At 44.0% G+C, this 18,997-nt stretch overlaps 2 protein-coding genes across 3 annotated transcripts; one reads left to right on the top strand and one right to left on the bottom strand.

The window, feature by feature from the left end:
* Window positions 1-5,417: 5,417 nt before the first annotated feature.
* On the top strand, window positions 5,418-12,497 carry rag1 (recombination activating 1). Of its 2 annotated transcripts, none has more exons than XM_030097231.1 (4): window positions 5,418-5,571; window positions 6,630-6,980; window positions 7,184-8,310; window positions 9,155-12,497. In XM_030097231.1, the coding sequence occupies exons 2-4, from the start codon at window positions 6,652-6,654 to the stop codon at window positions 10,900-10,902; spliced, it is 3,204 nt and encodes a 1,067-aa protein (XP_029953091.1). In that variant the 5' UTR covers window positions 5,418-5,571; window positions 6,630-6,651; the 3' UTR covers window positions 10,903-12,497. The 2 variants fall into 2 exon arrangements, with proteins under 2 accessions (XP_029953091.1, XP_029953092.1); XM_030097232.1 differs by lacking the exon at window positions 5,418-5,571 and adding an exon at window positions 5,660-5,770.
* Window positions 12,498-13,370: 873 nt separating this feature from the next.
* On the bottom strand, window positions 13,371-14,972 carry rag2 (recombination activating gene 2). Its single transcript, XM_030096532.1, has one exon. It carries the CDS (start codon window positions 14,970-14,972, stop codon window positions 13,371-13,373), a length of 1,602 nt encoding a protein of 533 aa, XP_029952392.1.
* Between the last annotated feature and the right edge of the window lie 4,025 nt (window positions 14,973-18,997).

The following is an 18,997-nucleotide window of genomic DNA, read 5'->3' as shown; positions in this document are numbered from 1 at the left end:
CAATCTGGTATTTCACCAAAATGATGAATTTAGACACGTTCTAACGTTGGTTTTTACAAAACGAATTAGTGATAATGATTCATATGTGTTCAGACTGTCAATGTGCCACGCTGGATACAGCATGACTTCCTTGTTACCTCCGTAGGAAATGGACGGAGCAGCTTCTGAGACGGCATCATTCACTCAATTACGGATGCCAACTGCCACTGTGCAGACAGCTTCCTCATCAGCTCAAATCTATTCCACACACGTTAGACCATCTGACTAAATAAACAGTCCCCACTGCTCTCTCTTTCTTTCTCTCTCTCTCTCTGTCTCTCCTGCAGGTCTTTCACAAAAAAAGATGGGATGAAAATGTGTGTATATTACAGCGATGTGCCTCCCGCACAAGCCAAAAGGGAAAGCTGGTAAAGAGGAAGTGAGGGGAGAGAATGAATGGAAGAATAGCATTTTTATCATAGTTATTATGAGGAGGCTATCAAAAGTCTGCCTCGTCGCTTTCCCCTATTCCCTATTCAGTTAGGAGTTTATTTGCTTATGCTGTACTCGCTTGTACAGGCAGGCCTGCGAATGCAAAACTGCGTCAAATCCTTCTGATCTGCCCGGTGCCACAGCAGGTGGATGGTCTATTTATTTGTGATCTTTTATGTATTCAGTGCTAGTTACTACCCCCTCCAAGTACAGGGACAACATGTTTGTCCGTCCCTTCCTGAGGCATCTCGGTGGTCTGCTTCTGAGAAAAAGAAACACCATATGCCACCGTGTCGGGCTCAATTGTTCAATTCTGGTAAAATACGCCGGATCCACGCAATTGTGCGGAAAGAGATAGGCCTTTCCAAAGTATTCTACTCAAACAATTGCTGTATGTGTCGGTTTCAGCGCTCATAAAGCTCATAGCTATCATCATCCTCTCCACCAGCAGGTTGGTTTGAGAGCCCGGACTGGTAAAATAATGGTTCCCTGCTGCATCATGTGAATCACTGTGATGACTGGTTGATAAATGTTCCGCCACCCGGGCTCTGGCTCCAGCAGCCGTTTCTCTCTCCAACCGGACTGGCTGCCAAATGACAACAACCTTCCTGCACAGGCCCCCCTCCTATCCAATGCATCCTTTACAGCCCCTCCTTTCACCCCTTATAATTACTGTACTCTATAAGTCAGGTTTAAGAGCAGTCACTCTAAATCACCCTGAATCAGCGCATGTTACTGTGTCCATTGTTCTCTTGTCTGAGCAGTGGCAGAGCCGGAGCAGAAAAGGGCACGGCTGTCCTGGCATTTCCTATAATGGGCTTTTTAGTTAAAAGACAGGGAAATAATAAGCAGATCTATGTGTGGGAAAAGGCCTCTTTGTGTTTGGTGGGAAGTTAAGACCAGGAACAGTTGGGGGTTAGGGTTGACAGACAACAGAGCTGCTCTTTTCACACTGCTTGACACATAATGGGACCAATTTTTCTCTCTACATCTCTCCCTAGTGGCCATGATTTGCTCATTACATTGATGGAAAGGGACTAAAGAAGGGAGAGAGGAGAGGAATAAGCAGAATGACCAGTCAGGAGACAAACTGTGTGAAATTTAGGGCTCAGAATTTGCCGTTGCTGCCATTTCATTAAAAAAAGAATGTGGATGTAACCCACTTATGAAGGTGTTTAACAATTTGCCGAGAAATCCCGCTTTGAGGATGTTGAATACTTGAAATCGTGCGGAGTTGTTTGCAAGATACTACCCCTCAGCTGACAGACCTTCTGTGTAAACCAACACCAGACAGTTTGAGAAAAGAGAACTAATGCATGGTTAAACACGGAACAAATTCACTGAGTGGATGTTTACGTGACTGGAGGTCCCCTGATATAAAGAGGACTGCTCTTCAGTCCACAAAATCTGCATTTAATCAACACGGAATTAAACAGCATTGTTATTTTGATTAAAGACACTGATCTTGATTCCCTATTCTACTCTAGTGCTCCTGAATGCGGCTTAGGGTTTAATTTCTTTTGGTATACTTCGAGTGGATCAACATCCATCTGGATTGTCTGTTCAGATGCAGGTCTCACTTTCCGGAGGGCTGTACTCCTGCTCAATGCTGCCATGTATTCGCCCTGTAATCGCTGCATGCTATTGACCTCTACATGGCCTATCTTGCATTGTAATTAGATTAAATCCCCCCCCCCCCCCCCAATAAGGAAAAAGAAAAGAAAAAAAAAAAGCAGGCTCTGTCAATTGCTTTAGCTTAAGTTGTTCTCCATATTGTATTGTCAAACTCACCAGAACGGAGGAGATGGAACTGGTCCAAAAAACCAAAATAACTCCGCAGTGCCTCGGGGAAAGCTACAGCTAATGCAAGACTTGGAATGAACTAATATGATCCCAAGACTAGACTTTGCGATGAAATGAATATTTTGAAAGCTGGACATGGAAGATATTGTGGTGTCAGGCTGTCAGCAGCTTGTGGGGGATGCTATTTGGAGAAGCTGTGATGTTGTGGTGTGCCTCTGCTCTCTGTTAAAGCTGCATCAGTCAGGATGAGCCGACAACAAATGCAGCCGAGTCATACGGGGTCATGCGAGGCCCCCAGATAGCATCGCTCAGCTGGCTGTCACTGTGTGATTGTAAGCACTTCCAACCTGTGCTACAGCGGGAGGGAGGGCCAGCAATTAATCACCTGATTGGAATAAACACATATTTGATTATTAGTAAAACCCTACAAAGGAGAAGGGTGATGTGGGGGAAACAAGACATTGAACCAGGGAGACGGGAGAGACGAATGAGGGGATGTTTGAGTGGTGAGGCTGGGGTTTTGTTCTGGCAGCCAGCTTTGACGAATAGCTCTGCACCAAAGTCTACCTCTTCGAGTATTAATCTACCAAATCATGTCTCTGGATGAAGGATAGAAGTGGTGGACAGTGGGAGGCGACGCAACGTGGATTGTCTGGGAGAAGCTGGAGAAGTTACCGAACGTGCTGTGAAATTTCAATTAAGAATTTGCATACCAAATATACTGCACATCGCACCACAGAAATATGAGAGCGAAATGTCCCCTTTACCCTGAATGCAATCACAAAGATGCCCACATTCTTCATGACATTTTGAAATATCATGCAGCAATTTTGGCTGGTGTATTTAAATGTGGACATCGCTGACATTTTATTCCCGGTGAGAAAGGAACCAGTGCTGCTGGTGGAATTCGTTCATTGTCCATTTCTGCTATTGACACTTTTCCTTAAGCTGCTATGCGACTCCGGCTGTCAGAGGATCTTTTTGGACCTTTGGCTTACATAGTTCTGCCTGGAAGGCTTGATCTCTTTCCCCCTTTCCTTGTCACAGCTTGCAATCAGCCTTAAGCCCTTTTGTGTTCTCCATTCTGAGCTTAGCCTGTTATCCTGTGCAACTCCTCTACACAAGATCACTACTATATCCCCCGTCTCTGTGTTTCACCTCGCACACCTTCACTCTTGTTCCCCCGTCCTTCTTTTTCTGTGTTTTACACAAAGAGAACCAAAAGTAGCAACTGTGAATTTTCCCAAGGGTGGATTAGGAGGATTATTTTATATTTATTTGGTCGTGTTGCTCTAAAACCTCACAGTACCCGCATCACCCTCCGCCTTCAAATACATGTACGGGCCCAGCCATATTCACACTCATCTTTTCCCGCTACACACACACCTGCTGTAAGCTCCTATGCATACACAAAAACAAACACGCAGTTCACCGGTGCATTGCAAACTCCTGCATGTCCTCCTAAACTGCAGCCTCCAGTCCCACAGGGTCTGCTCCTCACATTCATAACACTCCGCTCCATGCCAGGTGGCTGTCTCCACAAGTCCTTTTCCCCATAAATCAGACTGTCTTTGAGTTGATCAATAACAAGTCAATTAGCAGGCGTAGAGAGATGAGGGTCTCAAGAGGTCAGCGCTTGTTTGTCAGACAGACATCTGCAGCTCTGTCCCTGTCTGCCACAGAGCTAGGTGTGCCGTTTACCTTGGAAACATGTGGCTACTTGGCTATCATAAATCTAAATATCAACTATAAATAGGCTCAGAACATCTTGCTACAATCCATCATTTGCTTGTGCTTGGAAAAGTAATGAATCAAGCTCTTTGTACTTCAGATCTCTCGGCTGTGGCGGATGGATTTGAACAGGCGAAGAAAACTGCAGTTTTGCCACCAACTTGTTTACTCTTCAGCATTTCTCGTGAATAGGTATGCTTGTCAAAGAGAGAGAGAAAGAAAGAGCCCAACAAATAGAAACTGCTTGTGTGGTCTAAGGTCACACTTGGCCATATGCATGAAATATAAGCCGCAAAGCCTGCCAGTTTTCATCCGGCTCCCCTGTTAAGCTGACAAGAGTGGGAGAGACCCAACTGTTGTTTGGTGCCCACTGACTGTGTATCTAATGACTTGGCGGGCAAATCCAATGCAACAGCAACAGGCTCCCGTGGCGAATACACCAGATTAATCCCCTGGATAATTACAAACAAGAATGATCTTGGGCAAATACTCCCCGTACCTGCTGAGACATTACATCAAATAATGTTGTCTAATTAAACTCATTCAGAATAGTGACAGTGAGACAGAATTTGAAGAGATGAATGAAATATGGCATTTTAGCACCGACATTATTTGCAAAGATGAAATGCTTGTTAAAATGTAGAACTAGACGAAACCCTGCATGACAACACAGTTGTCTGAGGGGGAGTTATCACAACCGACAGTATATTTTGTGGTTTGTGGCTCTGCTGCCACTTTCCACCTCAGTAAGTTGCGTATGTTTTTTGAAAGCTAATTTATCAGAATAGTGACTGCTGAATGAAACATTCACAACAGTACACACACGGGATAATTGGAATTCAACCGAATATGACTCAGTTGTGCTGCTGCCTTTGTCATTCAGATTCACAGCAGCCTCCACGTGAATTTGCTGATGCATCACACGCGAATCCAGAACGATGACAACGGAGAAAGTTGGACCTCTAATTAAAATGAAAATAACAGCAGTAAGAGTAATTACACTCGCTGCAAGTCATACTATTTTTATTCTGCTGTTGAAATCAAGCACTTCTATTAAGTTTGTCTTTGCTTTGAGCGTATTTCTGCTCTTTCATTATTTGCAAAAGTTGAACAATGCTTTTTCTTCGGTCTGAATGCATATTAATATAAAGAAGAGGACATAAAGATGACATTTAAGTTTTTGTAGCTGAGAACCAGCGTGATGTAGCAAAGCCTTGTTTGTTTGTGGTGTGCAGTTGAATTCTGTTCATAATGCACATGTTTCAACTGTGCTTTGGGGTTGGCCTTGTTTTTTTGTTTTCTTTCGCAGCTGGCTGATTCAGGTGGCAGGAATCGACTGTTGGGATCCCATCAAAGGAAGGGTATAAATACAAGAGACGGGGACACAGGCAGGAGCAATCCCACAGTATGAAACCACAGCTCTTGGTAACAGAGGCTCCAAGCTGCGGCAAACCCAAACATATACAGTATATGCGACGCGCGGGGTCTGGCTCCAGGGCTTCCCTTGTGCTCTCATGCAGAGAGGGCCCCCAAGGGAGCTGACGCCAGCTGAGACTGAAAAACAAGGTAAGAGCCCAGCTGACACACACGCACAGGGGCTCAGCTGTTTGTCTCAAAGGAGAGTTCAGCATGTGAAGTATACACAGGGAGCCTAGGAATGAAGGAGACTGACAGATTCAAGACTCCAAAGGAGAATTCACACTGAGAACGCTGAAAGATGGATAGATTGAAGACTCTCCAGTGTGTGCACTATAGGGGTGCAATGGTAAGACCCACAACTGGATGTAATAGTCTCTAAGATTGTTCGACTGCTGTATTGTCAGACTTGGTAATGGAACGCAGACAGTATGAGAAGAGATGAAATAAGATTCGTCTGTACGGCGGAATCATTGATCTAACCTGCGCTGTGCCGTAAAAGAGAGCTTGACTGGTGAAATGTGTTGTGTTTTGGAATAATTCTTTATGATGTTTATTCAATATGATGGTTTCTTGTTTCTTTTTCCCTTTCTGCTGTGTCAATATATATGTATTATGAATTATGTTTGTTGTGCCTCCGATTTTTCCTCGCATTTAAAATGCTCGTCAGAGGCTCCCAGGGCTCCAATTCTTTCTCCAGCCAAGAAAATGACTAATATAAATGATTGACAGTCTTGCAGGGATGAGGTTGTCCATTTACCAAACTTGCTGTGTCAAAAGAAAAAAAAAAAAAAAAAAGTCACAATGGTTCTCTGAGTGATGTGTGTGAAGATGAAAGAAATGAAGATTTTGGTGTTGTATCGATCCCACAGTGCTTGTCTCATGCATTTTACACAAGATCTAAATGCCACTTATGGTATAATACAGCAGTCTGGGTCAGGGCTCACTACTCTCTGCTCCTTGGGATTTCAGGGCACACGGTGTATAAATTCAACTGGATTCAAGTAAAGCTTTTAGATTGTGTCAAAGGCTCAACCCTGAGAAGGCACTAGGTTCAAATCCCTTATGAGGATTTGAACCTTAAAATCTTTTTCTCTATATCCAGTATCTCATGGACAGCTGAAAATCATTCTCCCACTTTTACAGTGCATCATTTGTAACCCCCATCCCCTCTCCTCTTCTCTCTTCTCCCCGGCTCTCCTCCTCAGGGTCTAAGCTCTAAGTCGCATCATGGAGGCAGAAAGCCCAGAGACAGATGGTCCCAGATCCCTCATGCCGGCTGAGCTCTGCCACCCCCACTCTAAGTACTCCCAGTGGAAGTTTAAACTGTTTAGGGTGAAGTCCATGGAGAAAGCACCTCTGCCCAGCGAGACACAGCCGGGGAAAGAGCTCTCATTAGAGGTCTTACTTCCTGCAGCTTCACACACAGATCAGAGAGCGAGTCCAGGGAGTGTTATGAAGATGTGCATTGGAGGAAAAAGCAAGGAAAATGTTGAGGGACCTGGCAGGAGAGTGGACACGAAACTGCTGGAAATGGAAGCCCACATGGACCACCTCAGGTGATCAAATGTCACGATGCCACATACAAATATAGATCTTTTATTGTGTAGATTTTTGTAATCATACACTCTTATTTTAATCTGCAACATCAGATTATTGATGGCATATGAGTTTCAATAGAGCAAGAGCAATATATTATAGCTTATTTTTTATTCTCTTACTTTGTATGCTGACAATTTTCAATTGTGTTTCTTGTGTGAAGGTGTTTGTGTCGTGTTTGTGGAAGGACCCTGGCAAAAGTCAAAGGGCCAGTACATGACGTTCACGGAGATCTGGACGAGACAAGCAAATTCGCCCTACGTAAAATGGGCTGCAAGTTCACACGCTGGCCAGAGGTCATCCTCAAAGTCTTTAACCTAGACGTCAGTGAGGACACAGAAGCCATCAACCCTCTTTCCTTCTGTCATCGCTGCTGGACGGTGGCCATAAGAGGGGGCGGCTTCTGCAGCTTCACCAGAACCAAAGTCCCTGAGTGGAAACCTCACTCTTCCCACTGCTACCTGTGCTCCCCAAGGAAAACTTCATTCCAGAGGACTGGGAGAAAGAGGAGGAAAGTTCTTCCTCGAACCCAGGGCTTGGTAAAACGGATCAGGCGGGACCACGGCGACAGCATTGTCATTGGTGAGAAGAGGGCTCTGAGACCGTTTGGGGATCATCGTGCTCCTGTGCACCGGGTCAGGAGGAAACTCAGTGTCCAGAGGGAACAGTGGGTGAGGAACATCACCCACTGCCAGAATGACCACCTGAGCAACAAGCTGATCCGGGAGAAGCTCCCTGTGGACTTCATCAATTCTTTCACCTGCCTTGTGTGCGACCACCTGCTCTCTGATCCAGTTCAGGCCCCCTGTGGGCATCTCTTCTGCCGCAGCTGTATTGTCAAGTTTACCCACGTATTGGGACCTCACTGCCCTGTCTGTAACCTGCCCTGTGCCCCTGACAATGTCAAGCCACCTGCCAAAACCTTTTTATCCGCTCTGTATTCCCTGCCTTTGCACTGCCCTCTCGAAAGCTGTTGCAAGCAGGTGAGGCTCGATTCATTTAAGGAGCACTGTTTGAGCCACGAGCGGGAGGAAGTTGCAAGCCAGAATTCATCAGAAATTGACAACTACCTGCTAGTAAATAAAGGTGGAAGACCCCGCCAGCACTTGCTCTCGCTGACCCGACGTGCCCAGAAGCATCGGCTGAAGGAGGTGAAGAACCAAGTGAGGATTTTCGCAGACAAAGAGGAAGGTGGTGACCTGAAGTCTGTGTGTTTGACTCTCTTCCTGCTGGCGCTGAGATCTGGGAATGAACATCGACAGGCAGATGAGCTGGAGGCCATGATGCAAGGTAAGGAACCGTTAGAAGCCTTTTGTTCAATCATCACAGCCCTCCATAGCCTCAGCAGAGGGACATAAACAAATGAAAATTATGATAGTGTTTTCTCATTAATATTTCCACCCACCTCTGAGGGAGAACAGTCATCTCATAAATAACAATGAGTTGAAAAGTTCACTGTAGAGGAGGGAGAAGAAAGTTTTTCTGTGATTTTTGATTGAAAAGCATTTCATTATTGTCCATCTCTGTCTATTGAACCACGCTGTTACACGCCCAGCTCCTCCCTGACTCTCTCCCACTCTCACTCGTCTTGTCTGTCAGTCTCTCATTCTCACACTCCCTTTAATGCACAATAACAACTCTTGTGAAGGGGCTGTTAGAATCAAAACAACATCAGCAGCTCTTGTATCCGCAAATTACACAGACAGCACCATCCTCCTCTCTGGGGAATGGAAGCCAGCTGGTGTCTGTTTTCATCTGCAGCCAATACATCACTTTTGCCAGCTTCACTGATTCACCCTCTGTCCCCTTATAACATTTGGAAATTAGGAAATATTGGATTTTGTAATCATGGGCTTGTGGGCTTTTGACAATGATACATTCACATTTGGATGCTAAATTTGCGATTCTTTCTGTCTCATAGTAAAAATTACTCCAAATGGGGTGGGATATCAAATGAGGAAATGTTAGATGCAGCAGCTCTTTTCAAAGAACTAGAAATCGGCTTCCACGGTTTGGTGCTAAAAAATTCCCTTCATGTGTCAATCCTTTCCCGTCGCTTTCTTTTTATGTTTTCATTTTGCCTCTTTCTGTCTCTCTCTGAAACTTTTTCCCCTTTCATTTTCTCTCTCTGCAGGCAGAGGCTTTGGATTGAGTCCCGCTGTGTGCTTGGCCATTCGGGTCAACACTTTCCTGAGCTGCAGCCAGTATCACAAGATGTACCGCACCGTCAAAGCCACAAGCGGCCGCCAGATCTTTCAGCCCTTGCACACCCTCCGAGCCGCGGAGAAGGAACTTCTCCCCGGTTTTCACCCGTTTGAATGGCAGCCGGCTCTCAAGAATGTGTCGACAACTTGCAGTGTAGGCATTATTAATGGGTTCGCTGGATGTGCTTCCTCGGTGGATGATGCCCTGGCTGACACCATCACTCGGCGCTTTCGCTATGATGTGGCACTGGTGTCAGCATTAAAGGATCTGGAGGAGGACATCATGGACGGATTGAGAGAGAACGGGTTGGAAGACAGCGCTTGCACCTCAGGCTTTAGTGTCATGATCAAGGAATGCTGTGATGGCATGGGCGATGTCAGCGAGAAGCATGGTGCGGGACCAGCCGTTCCCGAGAAGGCCGTACGCTACTCTTTCACCATTATGTCTGTCTCGGTCCTGGCAGAGGACGAGGAGGAGGAGGTTTCCATTTTCACTGAGCCAAAGCCAAACTCAGAACTGTCCTGTAAGCCCCTCTGCCTGATGTTTGTGGATGAGTCAGACCATGAGACTCTCACAGCTGTCCTGGGGCCCATAGTCGCAGAGCGTAACGCAATGAAAGAGAGCAGGCTCATCCTGTCCATGGGAGGCTTACTTCGCTCCTTTCGCTTCCACTTTAGGGGCACGGGGTATGATGAGAAGATGGTGCGTGAGATGGAGGGACTGGAAGCCTCGGGGTCCTCATATGTCTGCACGCTGTGCGACGCCACTCGAGCGGAGGCCTCTCACAACATGGTGCTGCACTCAATCACACGTAATCACGAAGAGAACTTGGAGCGGTATGAAATATGGAGAACGAACCCCTTTTCTGAGTCTGCAGATGAGCTTCGAGACAGAGTCAAAGGGGTGTCTGCCAAGCCCTTTATGGAGACTCATCCCACGCTGGATGCACTGCACTGTGACATTGGCAATGCCACTGAATTCTACAAAATCTTCCAGGATGAGATTGGGGAAGTTTACCAAAAGGTCAATCCCAGCCGGGAGGAACGGCGCAGCTGGAGGGCAGCCCTAGATAAACAGCTGAGGAAGAGGATGAAGCTTAAACCAGTAATGAGGATGAATGGGAACTACGCCCGCAGGCTAATGACCCAGGAGGCTGTGGAGGTGGTGTGTGAGCTGGTGCCCTCCGAGGAGAGGAGGGAGGCCCTGAGGGAACTCATGAGGCTGTATGTGCAGATGAAGCCCGTGTGGCGCGCCACCTGCCCAGCGAAAGAGTGCCCTGACCAGCTGTGCCGCTACAGCTTCAACTCACAGCGCTTTGCCGACCTCCTCTCCTCTACCTTCAAATACAGGTACAACGGAAAGATAACCAATTATCTGCACAAGACCCTGGCTCATGTCCCTGAGATCATTGAGAGAGATGGATCTATTGGAGCCTGGGCCAGCGAGGGGAACGAGTCCGCTAACAAACTGTTCAGGCGTTTCCGAAAGATGAATGCACGCCAGTCAAAGGCCTTTGAGCTGGAGGATGTGCTCAAACATCACTGGCTCTACACTTCCAAGTACTTGCAGAAATTTATGGAGGCTCACAAGGACTCGGCCAGAGCTATGCAAGCTACTATTGACCCCGTCGAGAATCAGGATGATGAAGAGATGCCTCTGGATGTTCTAGATTTTTGACCTGATTTCACTTTTCATCAGGTGTTTTTATCATTTGATGATTAAAGAGAACTTTGCAATTTTTCCAGTTACCGCTCATTATCAAAAAGAGATGATAGCAATATATCTATAGATTTATATCTATATATGTAGCGCTATATCTCTCTCTTTTTCTCTCTATCTGTATCTATAGGGATATTTTTTTCTTGCTGTCTGCTCCTTTTGTGATTTAAGCGGCAAGTCTATTCATTTATTGATGAACATTTCATGAGGAGTAAGGTTGTTCGAGTTTTTCCTGTCTTTTTAATTTGTTTTGAGCATTTATCTGTTGTCAGTTTTCCTTGTTTTATCAACTTATACAGTTGCACTGTAAAGAGGGTCCAGCAAAGGGTCCAACTATGTAAGCTACAAACAGGTTTCGTCTCATTGCTTTTCCCTCCCCAGTTCTTTTTTTATCTTCATCGTCTGTGAAATATGGTGCATTTTATTGTATTGCAAGGATATGACACATTTATGAATTTATATAGAGAGGATATTTATGGAAACAGATGAAAGCGCTGTAAGTCATGGTGTGAAATTGTGTTAAAAAGACCACATTTGTGGCCACTGTATTAATATATCACTTCTGCTGGAGCAAAATGCAATCACAGAGACCCAAATGTTCTTTGTTTCATGAGTGCCCTCTGAAAAAGATTACTTTAGTGCTTTATCGTGGGATCCCTGAGGGGTATAATAGATGCTAGGTCACTTTGAACCAATTTTTATCTTTTTTAGTTTTTGCACAGTGGAGGATAGATGATGCTTATTTGAATCCTTCTTCTGAAATAAAGCATATACTGACCTTTTTGTTGATATTGTAGAAATACAGTATGGTCCATTACAGTGCCTAATACCCCATGGACTCTCTCCCAGGCAGGGATTTTTCTTAAGTTCGGTGTCTAACCTGCCTCTTTTTCTCTGCGGATATTTCTCCTCTGGTTCGGCTGACAGCAGAGAGGGATGGGCAGGAGCCAGGAAGACCTGATGTAAACTGATTTGTTGGCAACTTTATTTATTTGATTGATTGATTATATTGTCTTTTTCTGCCCTCACCATTTTGAATTGTGACAGGCAATTTTGTTTTCTTACTTGATTGAATGTTTGATTTTATTTTACTGTCATAAGTTTAACCAAATGACAGTTATGAAATATTCATTTTTCACTGAATAGTTGTCACAGTCCTACAATAACACCATGTTTTACCGTGCATTATGCTGCAACTCGTCTCACATTTGTTTTTGCCATAATGAATTGCATTTCCAATATGATGGATGATGGATGATTCGCAAAATCCCACTTGTGCACATTTCCGAGTGTATCCTCAATTTTCTGCTTCCGCACATACAGTAAACATCAGGTAAACAGTTTACTGGAGCTGCAGAAGAATACCTCTGGTGATTTGTTTTGCATAATGGCAAAATATCACTCAAAGATTCCTCTACATTTACAAATTTACTTTGATTTTAAAGCATCTATGTGGATACTTCTGTTGTGTTGGAAATGAGCAAGACAACTTGTTTTCTTTGTGACAAACTGTTTTTTTTGTACTCCTTGTTTCTGTTTCTTCAAAGAATAAATAAAGACAAAACTTTGACTTGATCCTCACGTTTGAGTTTGTTAAGAAATGTTCTATGATTTATTTGTTGAATTAAAATTTCATCAGTTGTACAGAATTTAGGTTTATTTGCTTTGAAAAGACATCACTGACATCTGCAACTGTCATGGAATTAATAAATAAATAATCAACTGCTAGACAACTAATGAAAAAGGAAACAAACACTGCAGAGAACTCTGCTGAAATGTAACATGTAAATATACACAAATACTTTTGATAGAGAGCTGAAATCTTTATATATAATCTCATTCCAGATTTAACTTTTTTTTTTTTTTTTTTAAATGAAAAAATGTCCAGGCAGCATAACTTTTGGAATTGTACAATTATTTTAAGATACAGGTACATTATGCACTGGGATGTAGGTATAGTGTGAATTTAGAGATGCTGAAAAATATGATATAAATGCATTGAAATGAAAAATAAACAGGAAAACACTTGATTTATAGCTGTTTTTATTATCATTGTCATGATGAATGTCCTTTAGAAATTGACAGTTTAATGACAGAAAGAACAGTCTGAATATTTAGCCTCATTTAGTTTTTCAGGAGAGTGTGGAGGTGAAACCTGTGATATTAACTAGAATACAAAATAACAATGGACGCTTTTACAGCCAGTGAAGGAACACAACTCGGAATAATGCCCAGTCCTACATATTTATAAAATGCAAAACAGAAGTGAGAACATACATAAAATAAAAGGTTTCATTTCTTAACAGAATTTCATCGCATTGATTAAAGATCACCACAACATGCATTTGACATCATGTTTATTTATGTACGAACAACAAATATTCTGAACAAACATCATCATCCACATTTCACAAGGAAAACGGGAGTCAGTCAAAAAGCCTTTTGAAGAAGCTCTTTTTGGCCGGGGACATGTTGAGCGCCATCAGGGTTCTTCTGCCCATAACCTTCATTGGAGTGCGCCTCAGGGGTGCAATTGGTCGGGGTGGGGTCATTTCCTGGTACGGGAGCCCTCCGTGTTCCGAACAGAAGAATTTTTTGTTGCCTTGAGAGAGTTTGAGCAACAGCGTCTCGGACAGCTCCATGCACTGGGCGTGCACCCAGTGACCCCCTTCTCCTCTGGAGCAGAATATCATAGCGGGTCGATGGAGCTCAGTAGAGTAGTACGGCTCCCACGTGTTGGAGTCCAGCTGACAGCCCAAGCAGCATTTGATCCAGTAACCGGTTTGGGATTCATCTTCCTCATCGTCTTCGTTGTAAGTGTCCCCTTCACCATCGCTGCTGTCCTCTAGCTCGTGCGGCTCTCGGCCGAAGTAGAGCTCTTCGGAGTCTTCCAGAGGAGTGGAGTCATCGTATTCTGTCGACTCCTGACTGCAGGCCTGTGCTCCCTGCTCTTCTTCATGCTCTCCCTCGGTTTGAAAGCTGATCTGATACATGTAATGCATGTCAGGCTGAGCCGGCCTTCCTTCAGTTGGCACACCTAACAGGACACTTCCCTCTCCAGCGCTGCCGCCAAACCAGGTGCGGCTGTGGATGATATCTGGGGTCCACTCGGGTGACTGGAGCTGCTCGAAGTGAATGGTTTTCTCATCCAGAACCACAGTGTTGCACTCCATCCTCTTCTGGGAATCTGACTTGTACCCTCCTAAGATGATGTATTTGTGCGAGGGGCCCGTGCGAGTGACGATAGCGCTCGAGATGGACAACCCGTTTTCTAAAGTCTCACAAGAAAGCAGAGGGCTGCCCTGCAAGAGCTCAACGCGCAGGCGAAACAGGCGGGGCGGACGGGAGTCGGAGGCCAGCGAGTGACCGCCGATGAAGTAGACGCAGTCTTCCCGAGTCAGGGCCAAATGGAACGACAGCCCGTCGCTGAGCTCAGGTAAAGTGTGAGAGGAGGAGCATCCAAACTCCAGGTCAAACAGAAACACCTGCGGGAGACAGTCCACGACGCTGTTCCAGTTCTCGGTGGTCCGCTCTTCCGCGCGCATGTAGGACCGTCCCCCGAACAGCACGCAGGCCGTCTTCCCTCGGCTTTGAACTACGCTCATGGTGTGACCGTATCGGGCCCCGGGAACTTCCGCCACCAGTTCCTTCTCTTTGCAGCGCAGCGTTAGTTTTCGATTGCAGCCACGGCTGTCCATCGTGAGCAGGTACAGGCTTGATGAGATTTCGTTGTTTGGGGTGCGGCCGCCATGGATGAGGTAGCTCTCTGGGAGCCCGTCATGGGGGTCCAGGCGGCAGACGGCCGGACAGCGTAGCGGAGGCAGGTAGCACGAGTCATTGGAAAAGCAGATGGGCTTCAGTTTCATCTCGCCACCTTTGACCCGCACCCCAAACACTCCCGTCGGGCACGAGCGCTTGGGCCAACCTTTCTGGCCGAACAGGAGAAGTTCCCCATCCAGCTGTAGCAGAGAGCAGCCGGGCTGCAGAAGGCCTGCACAGTTCACTGGAGTTAATGGTTGCATGGTCATTTTCTGGCAGGTGCCTGCATCAAAACAGCAATGAAGCACAAAAACAAAATGTGTAAGTCAGCTGTTGTTTGTTTTCATGCAGATCTCTTTAAATTTTTTTTACTTCCTGTTTGCTCAAGTAACATGTGGGAGACCACGAAGCATTTAATGACCATATCCAAGTCATTAAACACTGAATTTTGAACACTATTGAATACTTCATGGCATATAAAGTAAATATAAATGAGTATGTTAAAGGACTAAACCAGAATTAATGTCAGTAACATGCAGTTTTATTTCCATTACTATACAGAAACCGATATTTTAATATCTTCCCAATTTATCTATTATCTGAAGGAAGCTATACATCAGCAACACTGCATATTTGTGTTATGAATAGGATATTTATGTCATGTTATCTAAAATAGTTTGCTTTATGAAACATTTTCTCTATTTTCTTCCTGAAATATTATGGTATTCTTTGTATACAATCCTTTGACCACATTATGATCGAAGCACAAATACATTTGGGAGAGGCTTTATTGACACTATTCTCAGCAGAATAAAGATTTTTTTCAAGCTTCAGTAACATTATGACCTGAGCTGTACATCCACAACTGAAAAAGCACAGTATCATTTCAAAAGCTCTGGGATCATTAATTCAGTTAATATGATAGAACATTTCCAGGGTCCTTACCTTACAGCAAGTCTTGAGATAACCTTTGTGTCGCTCGTACGGCCATTCTGATGAAATTAAGGGGCTCTTTTTGCAGCTCAAGTTTGACAAAATCAGAAGGCCGTTGGAGTTTGTGAAGCTCCGTTGACTCACAAACACTTCCAGATCTTGAGGTTAACAGTGTGTGACTGCTCCTCACTGGCAGGTGTGCTGACTGACTGCTGTGCTTAAGTCTCTTCAATCATATCAGATGATATACGTTATGCTGAGGCAGGCAAAAAGGGCTTTAGAGAGAATGTACTGATTCCAAGATATAAAATATCTTGATAATTGATAGACGTATTTGTGTGTTTTTCTGTGGTGGTCATGAATATATCTGTATTAAATAGAAGTGATTCACCAGTTTGCTCTCTTCCAACATTTTATTGAATGATTTGTTTCAAAAAGTATTCAAGTCACACTAAAATTAAGCGTATTTAGAAACTCATTCAAGGGAATATGAAAATATGAAACATGAGCAAAGCTCAGAAAACACATGCTGTCAATTGAGAGACCACACTTCAAAAAAAAAAAAAAAAAAAAAAAACTTCATAAGAGCCACACACCTCAGTGTCACAACAAAGACACACCTCTAATGTGTGTATGTGTGTGTGTGTTAATTCCTGACTTTTCATATCCTCAGATTGAAACACTTGGACGACTCCAGAACCAGGATTGGCCAATGTGGAAAAGGGATTAATAAAACACGTTTAGTTCTGTATAATTTAAAAAGCAAACTATATCACAGATGTTGTGTTTTCTATCTTCTTTATCAACAGATCATGACAAATTTATTTCAGAAAACACACCTGAATGCAGGGTTTATCATGTTTTCTTTATTGTTATGTTTGAAGTAGATGATTCAATTTAATTCAATCTCATTTCTGTAGCATCAATGACGACACAACTATGCCACATTATTAAGCAAAGGCAATGGTGGAAAGGAAAAATTCTCTTTCAACAAAGAGAAACCAGCAGCATCAGGACAGAAAGAGAGTAAAGGGTACGACAGAGACGGAGAGCAAACAAGCAGACTGTCATAAGAAGGTAAGATAATCCACTCGCTGCAGACTGGATGGGACAGGACACTCAGGTCACAAACTTCCAGTTCCACTTTCAGATCCTGCAGGAAGGTACCGAGAGAACACAGAATAGTGAGATTTAATAAACATTAAATGATGGGAAAATGAGGGCAGAGAAGATCAGTCAAGATCCCCCAGCAGTCTAAGCCTGTAGCAGCTGATCTAGAATATGGCCTGAAATCAGCCTGGAGTTTGATTGAATGCAACATTTTCAGAGTAAAGACCAGGTTGTTATCCTAGGAATCTCCAGCAAACCAGCACTCTAATGTTCTGGGATGATATGGGACTAACAGCTCTTTAAGATATGATGGAGACAGGTTGAGGGTTTTATGAGTTCGAGGATTTCAAATTCTCCTCTGTATTCATGAGAAAGTCAAACAGAAGCTAGTAGTGTGATCTTTCTTACTAGTTCCCACCAGTAGTCCTCACTGCAGCATTTTGAATCAATTGAAGACTTCTTAAGCAGTTATTGGGACATCCTGATCGCAGGGAATTAGAATAACCTACTCAAGAGACAAACGCATGGATTGAATTGCCAGCATCAATCTGAACTAAGATGTTCCTAATTTTAAAGACATTACCCATGAGAGAAAGCAGTTCTGCAGACTGCTTTAATGTGAGAATTGAAGAATGAGTCGTGGTAAAAGCTACTCCCATGTTCCTCACTGTGGTACTGAAGGTCAAAGTCATATTATTCACTGTTACTATATTTGTGGATATAATAGTTTTGGGTGAACATAATAACTTTATGTGTTATTTGAGTTTAAGACAAGAGATTCACTGCTTGTCCGGGTATGAATATACATGTAAAATAACTAACCAGGCCATTTGAGAATGAAAATGAAAATAAAAATCATTGAAAGACACTCCTTCAAATGCCAGAATTACAGCACTGCTTTATTAACACGAACTCTCTGCTGTCGCACTGTGATTGTGTTGTGTGCAGTATTCACTCTTCTGCAGGCAAGATTTACATGATTAAAGCTCTGCTGATGCATCTGGAGTGTGTCTCCTTTCACACATTCTTCTTGTACTTTCAGATTAAACCTCCCCACTTTCTCATCATCTTATTTATATTTAGTAAAAAATATTCAGATCCTTTAAAGACTGACAGACAACTACTGGCTTGCTGAAAAGTTCTCATGCATATTTGAACATTTGGCTGTATAGCCTGCCAAATACACACCTAAACAGACACACACACTCGCTGGACACATCACAAAAAACAACTCTGGAACCTTGAGAAAAAAAAAAAAAACCCGGCAACATTATTCATTTCAGTAAAACTTTTGACATTCGCGTTCGCTGCTGAATGACATGCCGGGAGCATGAATCATTAATTCACACCATACACTGAACCTGATGTATTATCCTGCTATGGTGCCGCGTCGTGTTGGGAAGGCAAAAGGAAAAAAGAGAAACAAAACATCATTTTTCACCAGCGGCGAATGCGCTGCAGCAGCTGCTTCCTTTGCCTACATATCCATTTTAAAGATTTGACCTACTGTAGGCAAAGGCAGCTCCCCTATATGAGTGACAAACACATGTTTAAACACCCAGAGAAAACCTGCGCTGGAAGCAGATGTCGAGCCGCTCATTAGCATAATGTTGTTGTGCACCGAGTGGCGGAGAAAAACTTGAGGAGTGTGCAAAACAAAGGCAGAAACCTCAAGTGCCTGGAAGACCGTTACAGCTTGAAAACACAAAACAGCAGAAGCACCTGTGTGTCTAAACCGACGCGAACGGCGCTGAGTGGAAGAGAAAAGAATCCACTCTTGTTACTAGAGAGGATATAATGCAATCAAATGTCAGTGGGAGATGCAAAATGTTATCTTTTCCCCTCCCTCTTTACTTTTTCTTTTTTGTTTTTTTTGTTTTTTTCCCTCGGCAGAACGGGTTTCTTCTGCATGAATTCAGCCTTGGAAAAATAAACTGATTCAGTCACCTGAAGGCATCCTCATAAACCACAACCAAAAGAAAGCCTGCCTGCCTGCCGCGTCGCCACAGCTGGGATGGCGCAGGGAGTGTGTAGGAGGCACAGCAGTGTGTGGCAGACCCCGGGCCATGCATGGATTTGTACATAATTGATAGAACAAAGTAATTAGAATCTACAGCAGCACCTGTTTTTGTCCCTTGTAATGTATCACTACCTGACTGTTGGTACCCCGAAGTGCGCCTGTGACGGATGATGCGGTGACAGCTCTGATGTTCTGACGATCGCGGTGCACTGGTGTTTATCACTATTTAAT

This window comes from Salarias fasciatus, chromosome 7 (genome assembly GCF_902148845.1).
Source record: "Salarias fasciatus chromosome 7, fSalaFa1.1, whole genome shotgun sequence".
NCBI lineage: Eukaryota > Metazoa > Chordata > Actinopteri > Blenniiformes > Blenniidae > Salarias > Salarias fasciatus.
This window is presented reverse-complemented; position numbering and strand designations above follow the sequence as displayed.